The following is a 13687-nucleotide window of genomic DNA, read 5'->3' as shown; positions in this document are numbered from 1 at the left end:
AGACTGCGCATCTGTGCGCAGGAGTGTGCATTCCACATATATTCCATGTAACCACATTTATGCACGCCATCTTTCATATTACTAATAAACAATGGTGCTGAACATAGTTGCCACACATCTGACTGTGGCCATGTGATGTGCAAAAGGGCTGAACAATGTGTGGTGCGAGTGCCTTCATGAATCGCCGAGCGCTGAACTGGGATATGAGCAAACAACAACAACAATCAACATATTGAAACCATGTCATAATAAATACCAAAAGTGCAGTACACCAGAACCTGTGTCCGCCCAAACCAGTTGATAACAACTAAATCAATATAAAGATATCCTCAAGGTAGGGACAACCAACTGAGGGCCTATCAAACTCAGTAGCATGTGGAGTTAAACATATGCCACCTTGTAAATGGTACAGTGCGTTTGGCTACAGAAGAAGTATTATACATTAATGACAATTGTGCTCATAGGGAGAGACAAGCTATAGGCTGGCGGGCAGTTGAGCTCAAAGGAGACTGTCTGACATCTGCGGGCTGACATCTGGTGGATTATGCGAGCTCTGCATGGAGGACCACGTAGCAGCAGAACTTTCTCCATCTCAGGAGTGGGAGCCCTGTGCTTGCGGGCTAGTGCACAGCTCTGCATTCAAAAGTGCGGCTGCCTGTTGCAGTGCACTACGCCGTTCCTGTATTCTTTGTTCCAGATCGGGACTGCAGATAGGTTCCCCCATTCACGCGCTCTCATCCTGAGCCGTCCCCTGTGATGCCTTTGTGTGGCACCGCCTCTAGGCAGCTCCAATCTTAGCAAAGATTTGGTACCACCATCGGAACTCTCAAGCCAGTGCCATGCCTCCTCAGGGGTAACAGAAAAGTGCATGGTGTCAGCAGTCACTACGCGGAGCTTAGCTGGGAAGAGGAGAGAATAAGTGTAACCCATCTCACGGAGGCACCGCTTCACTACCAGGAAGTTATTACATTGCTTCTGCATAGCCACTGTGTAGTCGCGGAAGAAGATCACTTTGGCGCTCCCCATCCGCACCTCCATCATTGAACGGGTCTCCTTTAATACTACGTCTCTATCTTGGTAGTGGAGAAATCTGATCACCAGCGGTCTCGGATTAGCGCCCACCGGAGGGCCCTTGGTCGGCACCGTGTGCTTGCTCGATAAAAAAAAGCAAGAGAGTGCATCTGACAGAAGTGCAGTTTGCAGCCAGCTCTCCATAGGGTCATGTCCCTCAGCTCCCTCAGGCAGACCCACCAGTCGGACATTATTCCTGCAGGATCTGCCGTCTGCATCCTCTGCATGCTGCTCCAGTACTCGCACTCTGTCTGTAAGCGCCTTCAGCGAGGTTTCCAGGCTATGTGTTTTTTTGCTGTAACATCTGGGCATCTCGATCCATCAACGTCAGTCTATCTGCCAATTTTTCTATGGTTCGCAAGCAGGAGACTTAGATCAGAGGAGACTGTGTCAATTTTAGACTCTAAAGAGGTCCGCGTGTTATCAATGGCCAGCAGTACAGCATCTAATTTGTCCTCTACTGCGGGGGTCGTTCTGCAGAATCCATGGTTGCCGTCGACCGCAGCGGGGATCCCCTACGATAAAGGCACAGGTGGCAGCCCCCAGTTCGCTGCTGGCCCATGGCTGGTAGCCTGAAGTCATCCACGAGGTAACGGGACCTATTTGTTACGGCTTGCGTTTGCCTCCCGTTTTGAGCACCCCCTAACGAAATGCCAGCCGCACAAGGGTCAGGTCAAAGCCCACGTGACGGGAGCATAACATCTGTGGGAAAAGTAGCTGAGGCTACTTCGCATTATCAAGCTCCTCCGGCGCCGTATATCTGCTGCTATAGGGCATTCTGTAGTTTGGGAGCAGTATTAGTAGGGGATAATGTCTGGTCTGTTCTACTGCCTCATCTCACACTCAGCACTAGCTCCCCTCATCCAGGCAATAGCGCTTCAGTGTAGGCACGGGCCCAAGCAGCATCCGCTGCAGCCAATCTCAGCAACTCAACCTTTGCACGCACAAGGCTCACACCACAGCCCCGTCTTCAGTGTGCTGTCGCGGCAGATCTAGTTATGACTGCATCCACCCCATTTGCAGCCAATGCAGTCTCTGGGGACCCCCACGCCAATAAGGGGTCCCCGCATTTGGTCCTCACAGCAGCAGCCCTGTTCCAGGGCACCCTGATTGACCCCGGCTCACACCCCAGGCGGGCGCTGCTCACCTCACCCGTAGGGGGCCACGTAGAGCACGCTTCATTCAGCCCTCGCGGCCCAGCCGCAAACTCCGCAGGTCCCCGGCGCTCTCCACACCGCTCCTCTCGCCCGTACGATCTCAGGGCCGTCGCAGGCCCTCTGCTGCGCGATCCGCTCCTCCGCGCGCCATTTTGTCCTGGAGACCGCACCGCCGCTGCTGGATCGCTCGGCCGCCCCTGTGTCCTGGCAGGGAGGCTTGCTAATGTTAAATGTCGCACTCCCCAGGTCCCCCGCCGCGTCTCTGCCGGGCCCCCTCTCTCCGCACTGCAGCTGACTTAAGCAGGATAGACGGGGCACATAGCGGAGCTCCGCTAATCCGCCATGTTAGCTCTTCAAGCCATGCCCCTAGTTAATCTGGGCCATAGTTACTATTGTACTTTCAAGAGGAATAAGTGGGTTATGACTGGCTCTTCTGAATTTTCATTGTTCCTTACTGTGGAAAATGACTCACTGATAAATTGGTTCCTGGCCTGTATTACGGAACTGTGTTACGGATAGAGTGCAAGAGAAGCACTCTGCTATTGAACTCTGTTTTAATGTTTTCGGATCCTTTGACCCCTTATCAGAAGAGACAACTAGTGTTTCCTCCAGATCTGAGAAATCACAAACTATGTCATTGTCATTTAATAACGAAACAGAAGAGACAGTTTTCACTATTGGGCGAGGGAAAGGGGCATAGTGTCATCAATTACCCTTGCAACTGGGTAACATAGATGTAGGCATTATAAATCAAACCAAAGAACTACCCTTCATTCTCAAGCAAGGTGAATGGTTGAGGACTCTAAAACCACCCATCCAATGAAGATTACAGTAAACCTACTTTTCCAATCCCCAGAAGCATTTTGTGTAAATTCAGCCTGGGGTGTGGTGGGCTGTTTGGGCTCAATTAATTAAAAAAAGAATCACTCCCAATGTTTACGAACATAGGGCATACATTAAATAAAATTGGTAAAGCCAATCAGTCTGGAATGCTTTGTAAGTTACAAACAAGACTTATTGGCTTTATCAATGTTGCACACAGAAGGGCTCCAGAGGGGACGTAAGGCGTACACAAGAGGTGAACTGATGGGGCTCACACGAAGGGCTACGTGAGAGCAGAGGGACACACACTAAGCCTGCAGGATAGTGTGGAATACAGGGCCTGAAGGGGGAAGCAGGGACAGTGAAGAGTGGCACATAGTGGTGACAGGGTTTGAGGGGAACATAGAGAGAGGAGAATACACAGAGGGGCCACAGGGGCACAAAGAACAGCTGTGAGAAGAGCTACATTGATGAGGGAGGGAGATACACAAAGAAGCTGAAGGGGGCTACGCAGAGGGGCACCATAGGGCTGTGCAGGTCAGCACACAGAGGTTGCAGTGGGGTAAGGCGCACCGAGGGTCTGCAGAGAGTGGGGCACACAGAAGGACTGCAGGGTATGTGGTATAATACAGAGGAGGTGCACAGGTGAGGCAGAGTAGTACACATAAAGGCTGCACAGAGTGCTGGGGCATATTGAGGTGCTGCAGAATGTTCAGAGGCTTTATAAAAGGGTCTGCAGACGCATGGCAGCATACAGAGAAAGTGCAAGAAGACATGTCTACTAACTCAAAATCATGCTCAAAGGCACCCATGTATCGTACACCCAAACAAAAAACGTGATACGACAATGCACCCATGATCATATACCCACACAACCAGTTTGATACATTCACTTACCCCCTTATACATCCATATGCTGATACAGCCACCTCCAAACATCCACGCAAACATCACCATAGGCAACAAACCAATCACTACTCATCCACAAAACCCACGCCATGCGTCAACACATCCACCATCACAGTCCAACACACCTGTTATACACCACCACATATATTTTTATATGCCAAGGCATCCACCATCACAGGTCCACTCAACAATATCATACTTCTACTCACTTAACCATATAGCCACACAACCTCCATTATAGGCTAATATACCCACCGCATACATGTAAAACAAGCAATGCCATACACCAAACAATTTACCCACATCATTTGCCAACACAATCATTCTCCAGCAAATTTACTGTTATATGCCAGCAAATGCATTACGTACAGACTGTCATACACTAGGAGAGCCACAGCTGACACAAGCAACATTAAAGGTTCACATACATCATCATAAATCTACAAAAGCCCAATTAGATGCCAACACGCCCACCACCATATATCCATACAACCAACATCACAAGCCAACAATGCCATCATCTTACGCCAACTGACCCACCATGCTACTTCTACAACATACATACCTGCAACCAGCATCATACACGACAAATCCGCCACAGCAGACCCATACAACCAACCTCCTAGGCCAAAGAATCCATCATCCTACGCCAACGACATCAACCATCTCACCAACAACATCCACCATCATACATCCATACAAGTACTCATATGCTAATACGCTGACACACTAACCACAATGTGCAAATGCACACACCTTCATATGTCTACATAAGCAACATCATAAACCAACAAAAACACCATCATATGCCAACACCAACATCATAAATCCATCATATGCCAACACATAACACACCCATCATACATCCACTTTAATATGCATACCTACCCACCATCACATATGACCACACACCGTTCAATAACCGAGGGCTATTGATCTGGAGCAAAAATGATAACCCTGTACATAGAACCCAATGTTACTCAGTGCAAGTGCTCCAAGCCTGTTAGGAGTTGCCTCACCATCAAAGAAGGTGTTAGGATCTTCTGTGATACTTAGGGTGTTCTTAAATGTAACTGCCCTACGTCAGCTACCATTAAATCAAGACCTATTCTTTCCGAAAGTGAAAGTTCTGACTGGACATTTCGTTTGTGGAGTGTAACTACTTTATCATACCGCTCCTCTCTCCTGTAGTAGGTGCTGACTGCTAAATTTAGCTTGGTTATTCAACTGAAACGCAACAGTACAAGAGGCTGTGACACATCAAAATGGATATTGTCAAGCACTGACAAGGATCTACAAAAAAGGCACACAATAGCTGCCTGTGATGCTCACATTTCTAGAAGTCCCCAACGATACTTCTCTTTGACTGCAACCAGTAAGTATGCACACATTTGAGAACTCCAGTTCTTATGGTAGAATGAACACAGATAGACAAACGCAATAACTTTTACTAAAATGGGTTATATAGAACATTGAATTCTAGTGTGGATGTAAAATGTGTGTACCTCACTCACCGAAATTACTAATAATATATTTAATATTATATTTTAGCACAATATTTACTCAGAGTTAAGATTATTTTTAACAAAAAACACCCTCTGTAAAACATTCAACACAACAACTGATTGTACCAAGGTGAAATAAATATTTCCCCATCCTCGTTAAATATGACACATTTATTCCATGAGAAGAGGGATCCGTAATCACTGAATTTGTTCTACTGAGATTGTCCTGAAATAAAATATACCTTACCTCCCTTCTGGAAGTTGAGGCTGCTTAATCTTGAAGTCTCCATTTACCACAATCTCATGGGCTAACGCCATTTTGGTGACCCCTTTTGTTGTTTCCATGAGTTCCTCCAAAGACACAAGTCGAGGGGGACTTGCTGTACAGGTAAACATAATTGGCAACAAAATAAGTTCATTACTGAGTGCTACAAATACTAGTAGATTGAAATAAAGGATAATATCCCAGAATTAGTGAGGCCAATGTTTTTCCAATGGAAAACAAGTGTAACACACAAATGGCTGTCAAAAAACGTTTCAGATTCGTTGAATCCATGACACTGCTGTTAGTGAGCTGAAACGGTGCCAATATTTTCATAACAAAACGCTCTCATTAAAAAAAAGCTCTTTCTCCCTCTGACCAAGAGTGAGCTTACTCTAAAATACGAATCACTGGAGCAGCCAGTAAATAAGTTTTAAAAAAGTAAATGAAAAACTCCCAATGGTGAAATCCAATCCATTTGTGGAGCATATTTATTCAAATTCACTCTGCAACCAGAAAAAACAAGAGTTTGCCTCCCATTTATACGGAAATGATGGCCTTGAACCTCTCTCTATTCAGACTTATATGAGACTGCCACAAATGCACCATAACACTTCCTGCCTCTTTAAGACCTGGATTCCATCACACTTTGACACTCAGAACAAATAAAATTGGAAATCATTATCATATTTAATTTTTTCCCACAGGATGATTGGCCCATTTTAACATCTGATCCAGAGAGATACAAGACAACCAAAACCACTTTATTAAGAAAAGTGTTGAGAGCAGTAGCAGCACCATTTCTGAACTTCATAGCTTCACCATCAATATCACCTAGAATATTAAAGGAGAGGAAAGGATGTTGGTAGAAGCTAACAGTGGGTGGAACGGAAGACACTGTACCCAGACTCCCTATTTACTACGATTTGAAGAACCATCTGACCAGAGTCCTTTGGTGTCCACTGTACATCCACCCACAGTTAATGTTGAAAGGTAGAAGGCACTGCTAGAATATTGCCATTCTGCTGACTGACAATGTTCAGAAGATATTTAATTCAGTCTCCCCGATTAACAAATTTAAATGCTCACAACCTCGTTGGAAGCACAGATCAGCTATTTTTCTATGGTAAAATATGTATATATATATTGTTATATATATATATATATATATATATATATATATATATAAAAATACCTTACCAATACTTACCATGTGTGGTAAAGGTGGTACGTGGTATGGTAAAGGAATAAAAGTGTACCTTCATGGTAAAGGCATGTGCGGTAAAGGCTTTGTGGCATAAAGGGATTGCTTGGAAAAAGTTGATTTCCATTTAAACTCATTCATTTTGTACAACACCAAAAGTTCAAACACCCACTCCTCAATTTTAATGGCAGTTGGGCTGATGTACACCAAGTTTAAATCATGCCAGTTTACATGATTAGCTGATTTTCCCTCACTTTATTTGCAAAGTATGAACACTCAATCTGAAAATGATAAATTTTAGTGTAGGACGTCACACTCAAGATGCCTTACTTATTTTGTTGGATGGTCAGGACATAAAACGTTCACCATCAACCACAAATACAGGTTAAAACTAATAAGACCCGGCCTTAGGATAACAAAATAATAAAAAGGAATAAAGCAGGTGTATTTTTGAGTCAAGTCAATTTTCGGAGTGTTTGTAATTTGCTAACCTGTTTGAGAGGATTAACACACGCGGATTACAATTTAAAGTCTTCTGTGATATTGATACAACGCTACTTAGAAAATAGGCCGAGCTAACAGCCCTATTACCTCTATTGGGGCAATTCAGCAGTCAGTTCTATCCACTTAGTGAGCTGTGATCATTTTCCCAAAATAATTTAAAAACTGAATGTATCAGTTCTTTTCATGTTATTTTTAGGCTTTCCTGTTTTCAGTTCATTTTGTTGCGAAACTCAGAGGTTTTTTTCAGTGTTTTTCAGTATTGTAAACAAAATTGTAAAAACTTAGTGGTTATCAAGGTTTACTCTTTTTTTGTACAGTAAAAAACAAAGAACGTTGGTATGGTGTTTTTACAACGTGTGTAAAAATAATTGGGGTTTATGTTTTTTACTTCAGTTAACCCTACTCCAATTATTTCTTTGGTCTTTCTTGCTCTAAAGTCCCTTTTCCTTGAATTTGTCCTTTTAAGTAACCTTTCATTATTTCTTTCACCTCCCTGCCAGTCTCACTTCCCTGCACTGAAACTCCTCTGTGTAGCAAACTAGTTGCATACCAAGTCCAAGATGCGCATGCATAGGGATATACTTGTACCTTGTGAAGCTTTGACCGCATCAGTTAAAAGGTTATTAGTGTGCATTTAACACACATTCCTGCTGCTCTCTTCTTCAAAGATTGACTGAATAAGATTTTCTACTTCGGAAACGTGATATTTATTGTGGGTTGCTTAGTGCTCTTTTACTGCAAGCCAGTTTCAGATTGCCTTGCTTTAGTCCCGAGATACTAAGAAAGACCTGAACTAATAATGTGTAAGTTGAGTTTGATCAGAGCCTTTTCCAGCTCTACATGATCATAGGGGAGAAGTCTGCTAAGGAATTAATGTGCATACTGTTAGCTACAGGGTGATGATGACTATACAAAGAAGCAGCCGAGGTAGTAAAGAAAATTTGTGACCTGCAGAATGCCTCGAGTTGTTTGCCTGTGTGCATCACACCCTGTTAAGTTTATTTTATAATATTGTGCCATGCTTCTGGATTTTGGGTTTATATGAAAGTCAGCATATAGACCACTAAGAATTTATTTGAAAGCAGTGAGAGCAGGGAGCTCCTTACAGGCACTCAAGTTACCCAAGGCACTTTACATTTGTGCACAGCTCAGTTTTACTGTACGGGTGATGTTGTTAAATGTCAGCCCTTGGTTTAGCACTATGAGTTCTCCAAGCTTCATTTTCATAAGGAGGCAACAGGAATGAAAATTTAACTTGATGATTTGGGGTTTTATCAGTATGCAGGCTCTGAACTGGTCCATACACCACCTGTCTATCCTCAAACTGAGCTGCCTCTTCTAGGCCTCTGCATGGTTGCTCAAGTTGTTCAAGATAGGGACCTTGTCCTTCAGTATGAGATAATCAAGTATTAGATACAGGACATTATTTCTAGTGATATCCATAAGCACGGTGAACTTTTTTGCTGCAGTCCTGATACTGAAGTTTCAGAAAGCAAAGCTACATACTCCACTTAGTAGGGGCAACCAAACATTTCTGCCACTCTCCTTCACTGAGAGTTCAGCCACATATCTGCTTGCCACTACACAGCAACATGCAGTGAACGTAAGCCATTTGAGCTGAGCCATGCCCCCCAAATGGGAGAAGAAGTAAGTCCAGGAAGTCCAATGCTTCATGGACTTTGTGGTTGTGGAGAAGTGTGGAGAAGTGTGGCTCAATGGTTAGAGCGGCAGACCCTGAAGCAGAGATCTGGCTCAAGACCAGGGTTCAAGTCCCGCTTCGGCAGGTCTTGGGCTCAATTCCCCTTGACCAGATAATTCTCGCCTCGGTGCCTAATCTAATTCATGGGTCCCACTCTGCAACTCTGGGCAATAGCTTGCTTAATCTCCACAACGGCCCCAACAGCGCTTGGATGCCTGGTTTCACCCTGGGGGTGCTCAGGAGTGGGTGCCTCACAGGGAAAAGCCAGGAGGGGTTCCATAGCGGTATGAGTACAGCGCCTTGAGACCCTAATGGGTGAGTAGTGCGCTATACAAGTGCTAATTTACATTTTACATTACATTTACGTTGGTCAAAACTGCCTACTAAATGTTTTACCAAAATCCATATGGGTCACAATGGGAGCATCCATCAGAGAAAACTGCTTAGGGGTAGAGGCCGCACTTTTACACAAGACGGCTTAAAAGTAGTAAAGGTGCATCAATTTCCAGTCTTTTCTGGTTTCTACTGAAAAGGAAATGTTGCCTGGTTTTAACTGAAAACCAGAAGACCTGGTTGCTTTGAATGAACATTCATTTATATGTAAAGGGTGCAGAATTTTATGTTGGATGTTTACACACCTGCAAGAGAAAAGCTTGAAGCTTTATTCCAGGGAATTAAGGGTCTGGATTAAATGTCAATAAAAACCAATAAAAAACACTGACGTGAAGTTGACAGGGCTCCGAGCCCTTTTCTAAATACTAAAGCGTCTCGCTGCGATACGCATGCGCTAGCGCATGCAACGCAGGCTCGACCCTAAAAAGTGCTGTACTTTGTAACAAACAAAATGTGCATAGCAGTGCCAGAGAGGCTGCAATATTAATTTTTCAAGAGACTGTGTGCAACACTATAAATTAAATGTAAAAGTCACAGAATAGGTTTGAAATGAGGTTCAAGAGCAAAAAGATATGCCCATTGAACTACAAAATGTTAATGGATGTCAGGATGAGTTCTGGCTGTCAGTAGGAAGTAGTGGGATAACAGTGTGTTAATTGGGGACGTTTGTGGAGTAACTGGGTAGGTTATTTGTGTGTTTTATGGTGTGAGGAGCAAGGGAAGGATAGAAAGAACAGTGAGAGGAGGCTTGAAGCGAAGTTGGGGTATTTGAGAGAGAAGCTTGTGAGGAAGATAAAGATGTGTCATAAAGTGGATTAAAGGGAAAATTGAAGGTAGCCATGCTGAAGAGGGTCTCGAAGAGAACTTCGGAATGTCCAAGTAATCCTGTAGGCATTGAGGATAACAAAGAGTGGAAACCTCCTATAGTAGAGATGAGTAGTCCACAGGCACCAGTGCTCAAGACATTGGGACCTATTCACAAAGATAAATTCAGATAAATCTTGAGGGCACTGAATGTAGAATCGTAAACATGGGAGCGGCGCTTGAGGTGCCAAAGGATAACATTAGTCAGTGGAGACTGGGGAGTCTGGAAATGGTGTAGTGGGTTTGTATTAGAAACGGGGAACTATGGGGGTGGTGGCATAAAAGAGTTATGGGTGTAACTGAGAGACTGGGACTAAAAAGGAAAAGTGAAGGGTAGCCATTTGGGAGGTGCCACTGGGACCAGTTTATGGTGAGTAGAAGCACCCTTACCAGCATCAACTAACGACCACATGAACAGCTGTCATTTCTACTGAGGGAGCCCATATACAACAGAACAGTGGCCCTGTTCCAGAACCCTCAGAAGAGCTGGAGGGTGAGCAGATACCACAGTGTAGCATGTAAACGCAGGGGTTATTTCTTATAAAAGCAGACTAAACAGTAAACAGGTGTAATATAAACAGCTTGCTCTCTGGTCTATATAGCCTCTCCGAACACAGTACATCTTATTGATAACTTTGGAACAAAACTTGATGGTGACAGTTTGAAATGGGCTTATACTTACATTGAGGTGTTAGTCTGCTTGGAGAACTTTGTCTTATCCGCTTACGAACAGATTCATCAGATGTGTCCTGGGTTTCCTTCTGGCTGTGAATTTCCGACTCATTTGTTTTTCCTTCATTTGCATTTGGCATGTCAGGGTCCAGAGGCATTGTGCAATTTCTTGTTCTGAGGAAACAATACATATGTATAGAATGAGGAGAGGGATATTCTTCCAGTAACCATCCCCACTATGCATAGTAGATAAGTAGTCAAATATTCATGTGCAAAAAAAAATAAAAAATCACCTGCCGCTATCTTGACAAATTTCAAACTTATAGGTAAGAGAAGTCTAGCTATAAAGTGATGTTCTGTTTGGCTCCAGTTACTTCACAAACAGCAGCAGCTTCAAACTCCATATTTAACAGATATATGTCATTGCTGAGTCTTAGTTTCCTTAATTTACAGGAGTGAAATAATTTCATTGAACTATAGATTTTAACCAACACGATGTTTACAGAGTGTGGGCTATGTGTCTTTACTGCTGTGTGGCAGAATGTGAGTATGAAATATGGAATGGTAAATGAGAGGACTGCGAGTGGTGGAATGCAGAGTGAGATCCAAAAGTGCAGGTGGAGTGACAGTGACTTCCTGGAGGGTAGCCTCGAACTGTCGCCTGTGCTTCTCCAGTCAGAATTAAAAAAAAACATTAGGTTGGACCATCCTATGAGTGGAGTATTTTATGCAGCTTGTACAATTGGCGAAAAGCAGGAATGGAGCTACACAACGGAACCAGGAAGGCAAGGAAGGAGGAAGTCTGTGGTGCCTCATCTAGCGTGTGGCAGCATGACTTGTTTGAGCTGCCAAACATTTTTTGAGATGGCGCTGGTGAGGTCTGCGGAGGGCAGTGGTGCAATGTGGCATGCACCCAGAATAATCAAACTTTCAAGCACCTGCCAAAATTCGTGCAAGAAACTGGAAGCCTGGCGTATGTCACAAGACCTTGACAGTTGGACATGTGTACCTGACACGTGTGTCAGGTACCATTTTGGTTTGGGTACAATATGTCTTCTGCAGGGTCAAAGGCAGTATTTGACTATGGAGTACGTGTTGAATAGGAAGGGCAAAGTGAGAACTTTTCAGGGGCAGCCAGAGCCGTAGTATTACACAGCAATATTACTTATGAGATCATGGGGAATGCACTGAACATTCAGCTGGTACAATTAAACAATACTAGTGAAATAACAGTTCTGTTTATCTTGTTAGCACATCACAGACTGAACTCTTGAGATCGTGTGGGGAGAATTAAACATTCATACTTTACAATTACATGTTAAAATGGAAATAATAATTCTAGGGTTCATACAATTTAGAAAGGCAGTGTCTACTTTGCGTCATTCAATATGGAACTGGTTACTTTGTTTTTCAAAATAATTAAGGCAACATGCAAGCTCCAGCGTTGGTCCTCTTGAAACCTGATGAACCCCCTCTTCAGTGGGAAATGTGGGAGGGCTTTATTAAGCCTATACTCATGTTTATAAGAAGGGAGTATACCCCTCAAAGGCAGTTATACTTATTGAAACATTGCTTTGGGTGGTGGGTTTGAGAGAGCTGAAAAGTGTAATTTCTCTTAAGAATGTGGATTGGGTTGAATGTTTATGAAGTTGCAGTTAAGTAGCTGCAGGAATGGCATGGGAGGAAAGTAAATACCTGAATATTAGAAATGTAATGCTAGGAGCCAGAGAAAGGCAGAAAATGTGGACCAGTATGCAGTTGTTGAAGGCAGTGTCCATAACCTGCAGTTTCAAATATATAAAGCAAGGCTTGTGTGATCAGATTTTTTGAAGACCAAGAAGGTTCAGGAGAGACAATGGGCAGAGAGTCAATGGGAAGGTGCAGACACTACTCCACAAGGGGCTATTATTGTGGGTAGATGACTTGAATCACCTGAAAAATATTTTCAGTAAGTGGGTAGGGATGTGAGCAGTAACAAATGTTAGAAAAATGGAAACAATGAGGAAAAAAGGCCAGAATAGAAAATTATGGAAAATGTGGGGCCAAATATATGGGAGAAGATTTCTTATTATAGGTATGGCAGTCCAAATAATTTGGCTAATGCCAAAAATTGGCCTGCTATAGACACAATTTGCAATTGCTGCATGAAGAACATACAGTTTGATAGGGTATATCGGGAAACAGGAAAAAGTATGAATTGTGTTACAAATATTCGAGGATGAGATTGAGGATGATGGGGTTGTTTTTTGTTTGGGAGGAGAATGGGCAGGAATGAAAGGGTTGCCCAAGTGCGGTGCCACGATGGATGGGGTACGAGTGAAAGTGATGGTGGTTTCATGAGTATAGTATACCATCATGGGTAAACCATTGTTTGCCAGAATATGGCCAGAGAGCAAATTAATATATACTGATATTTTCGCCCAGGGAGCTTTAGTATTAACAAAATCGATCTGGATTTTTATTTTTTTGGGTTAGAACTGTGCTTTAAATGCAGAAAGGACAAGGGTTAAAGTTATATGGGTGTTTAGGGGACTCCATTTTAGAATGGCTTCAACAGGAAGAACTTAGAATGAGGGTGGAGCTAAGGACAGGCCACCCTGTTTGTTTTGTGGGTGGTGATGTTGG

The 13687-nt window shown here is 43.5% G+C and overlaps 1 protein-coding gene across 1 annotated transcript in view; it reads right to left on the bottom strand.

The window, feature by feature from the left end:
• TCP11L1 (t-complex 11 like 1) overlaps positions 1-13687 on the bottom strand; it is a 279925-nt gene that overhangs the window by 210907 nt on the left and 55331 nt on the right. Inside the window, exons 2-3 of the mRNA XM_069223521.1 lie at positions 11073-11236; positions 5712-5844 (exon numbers count right to left, since the gene is read on the bottom strand). Of these exons, the coding sequence (XP_069079622.1) occupies positions 5712-5844; positions 11073-11220 (281 nt within the window). The 5' untranslated portion in view covers positions 11221-11236. The remainder of the gene's footprint in view (positions 1-5711; positions 5845-11072; positions 11237-13687) is intronic.

Source organism: Pleurodeles waltl, chromosome 3_1 (genome assembly GCF_031143425.1).
Source record: "Pleurodeles waltl isolate 20211129_DDA chromosome 3_1, aPleWal1.hap1.20221129, whole genome shotgun sequence".
Classification (NCBI taxonomy): domain Eukaryota; kingdom Metazoa; phylum Chordata; class Amphibia; order Caudata; family Salamandridae; genus Pleurodeles; species Pleurodeles waltl.
Note: the sequence above shows the minus strand (reverse complement) of the source record. Positions and strands in the feature narration are given on the sequence as shown.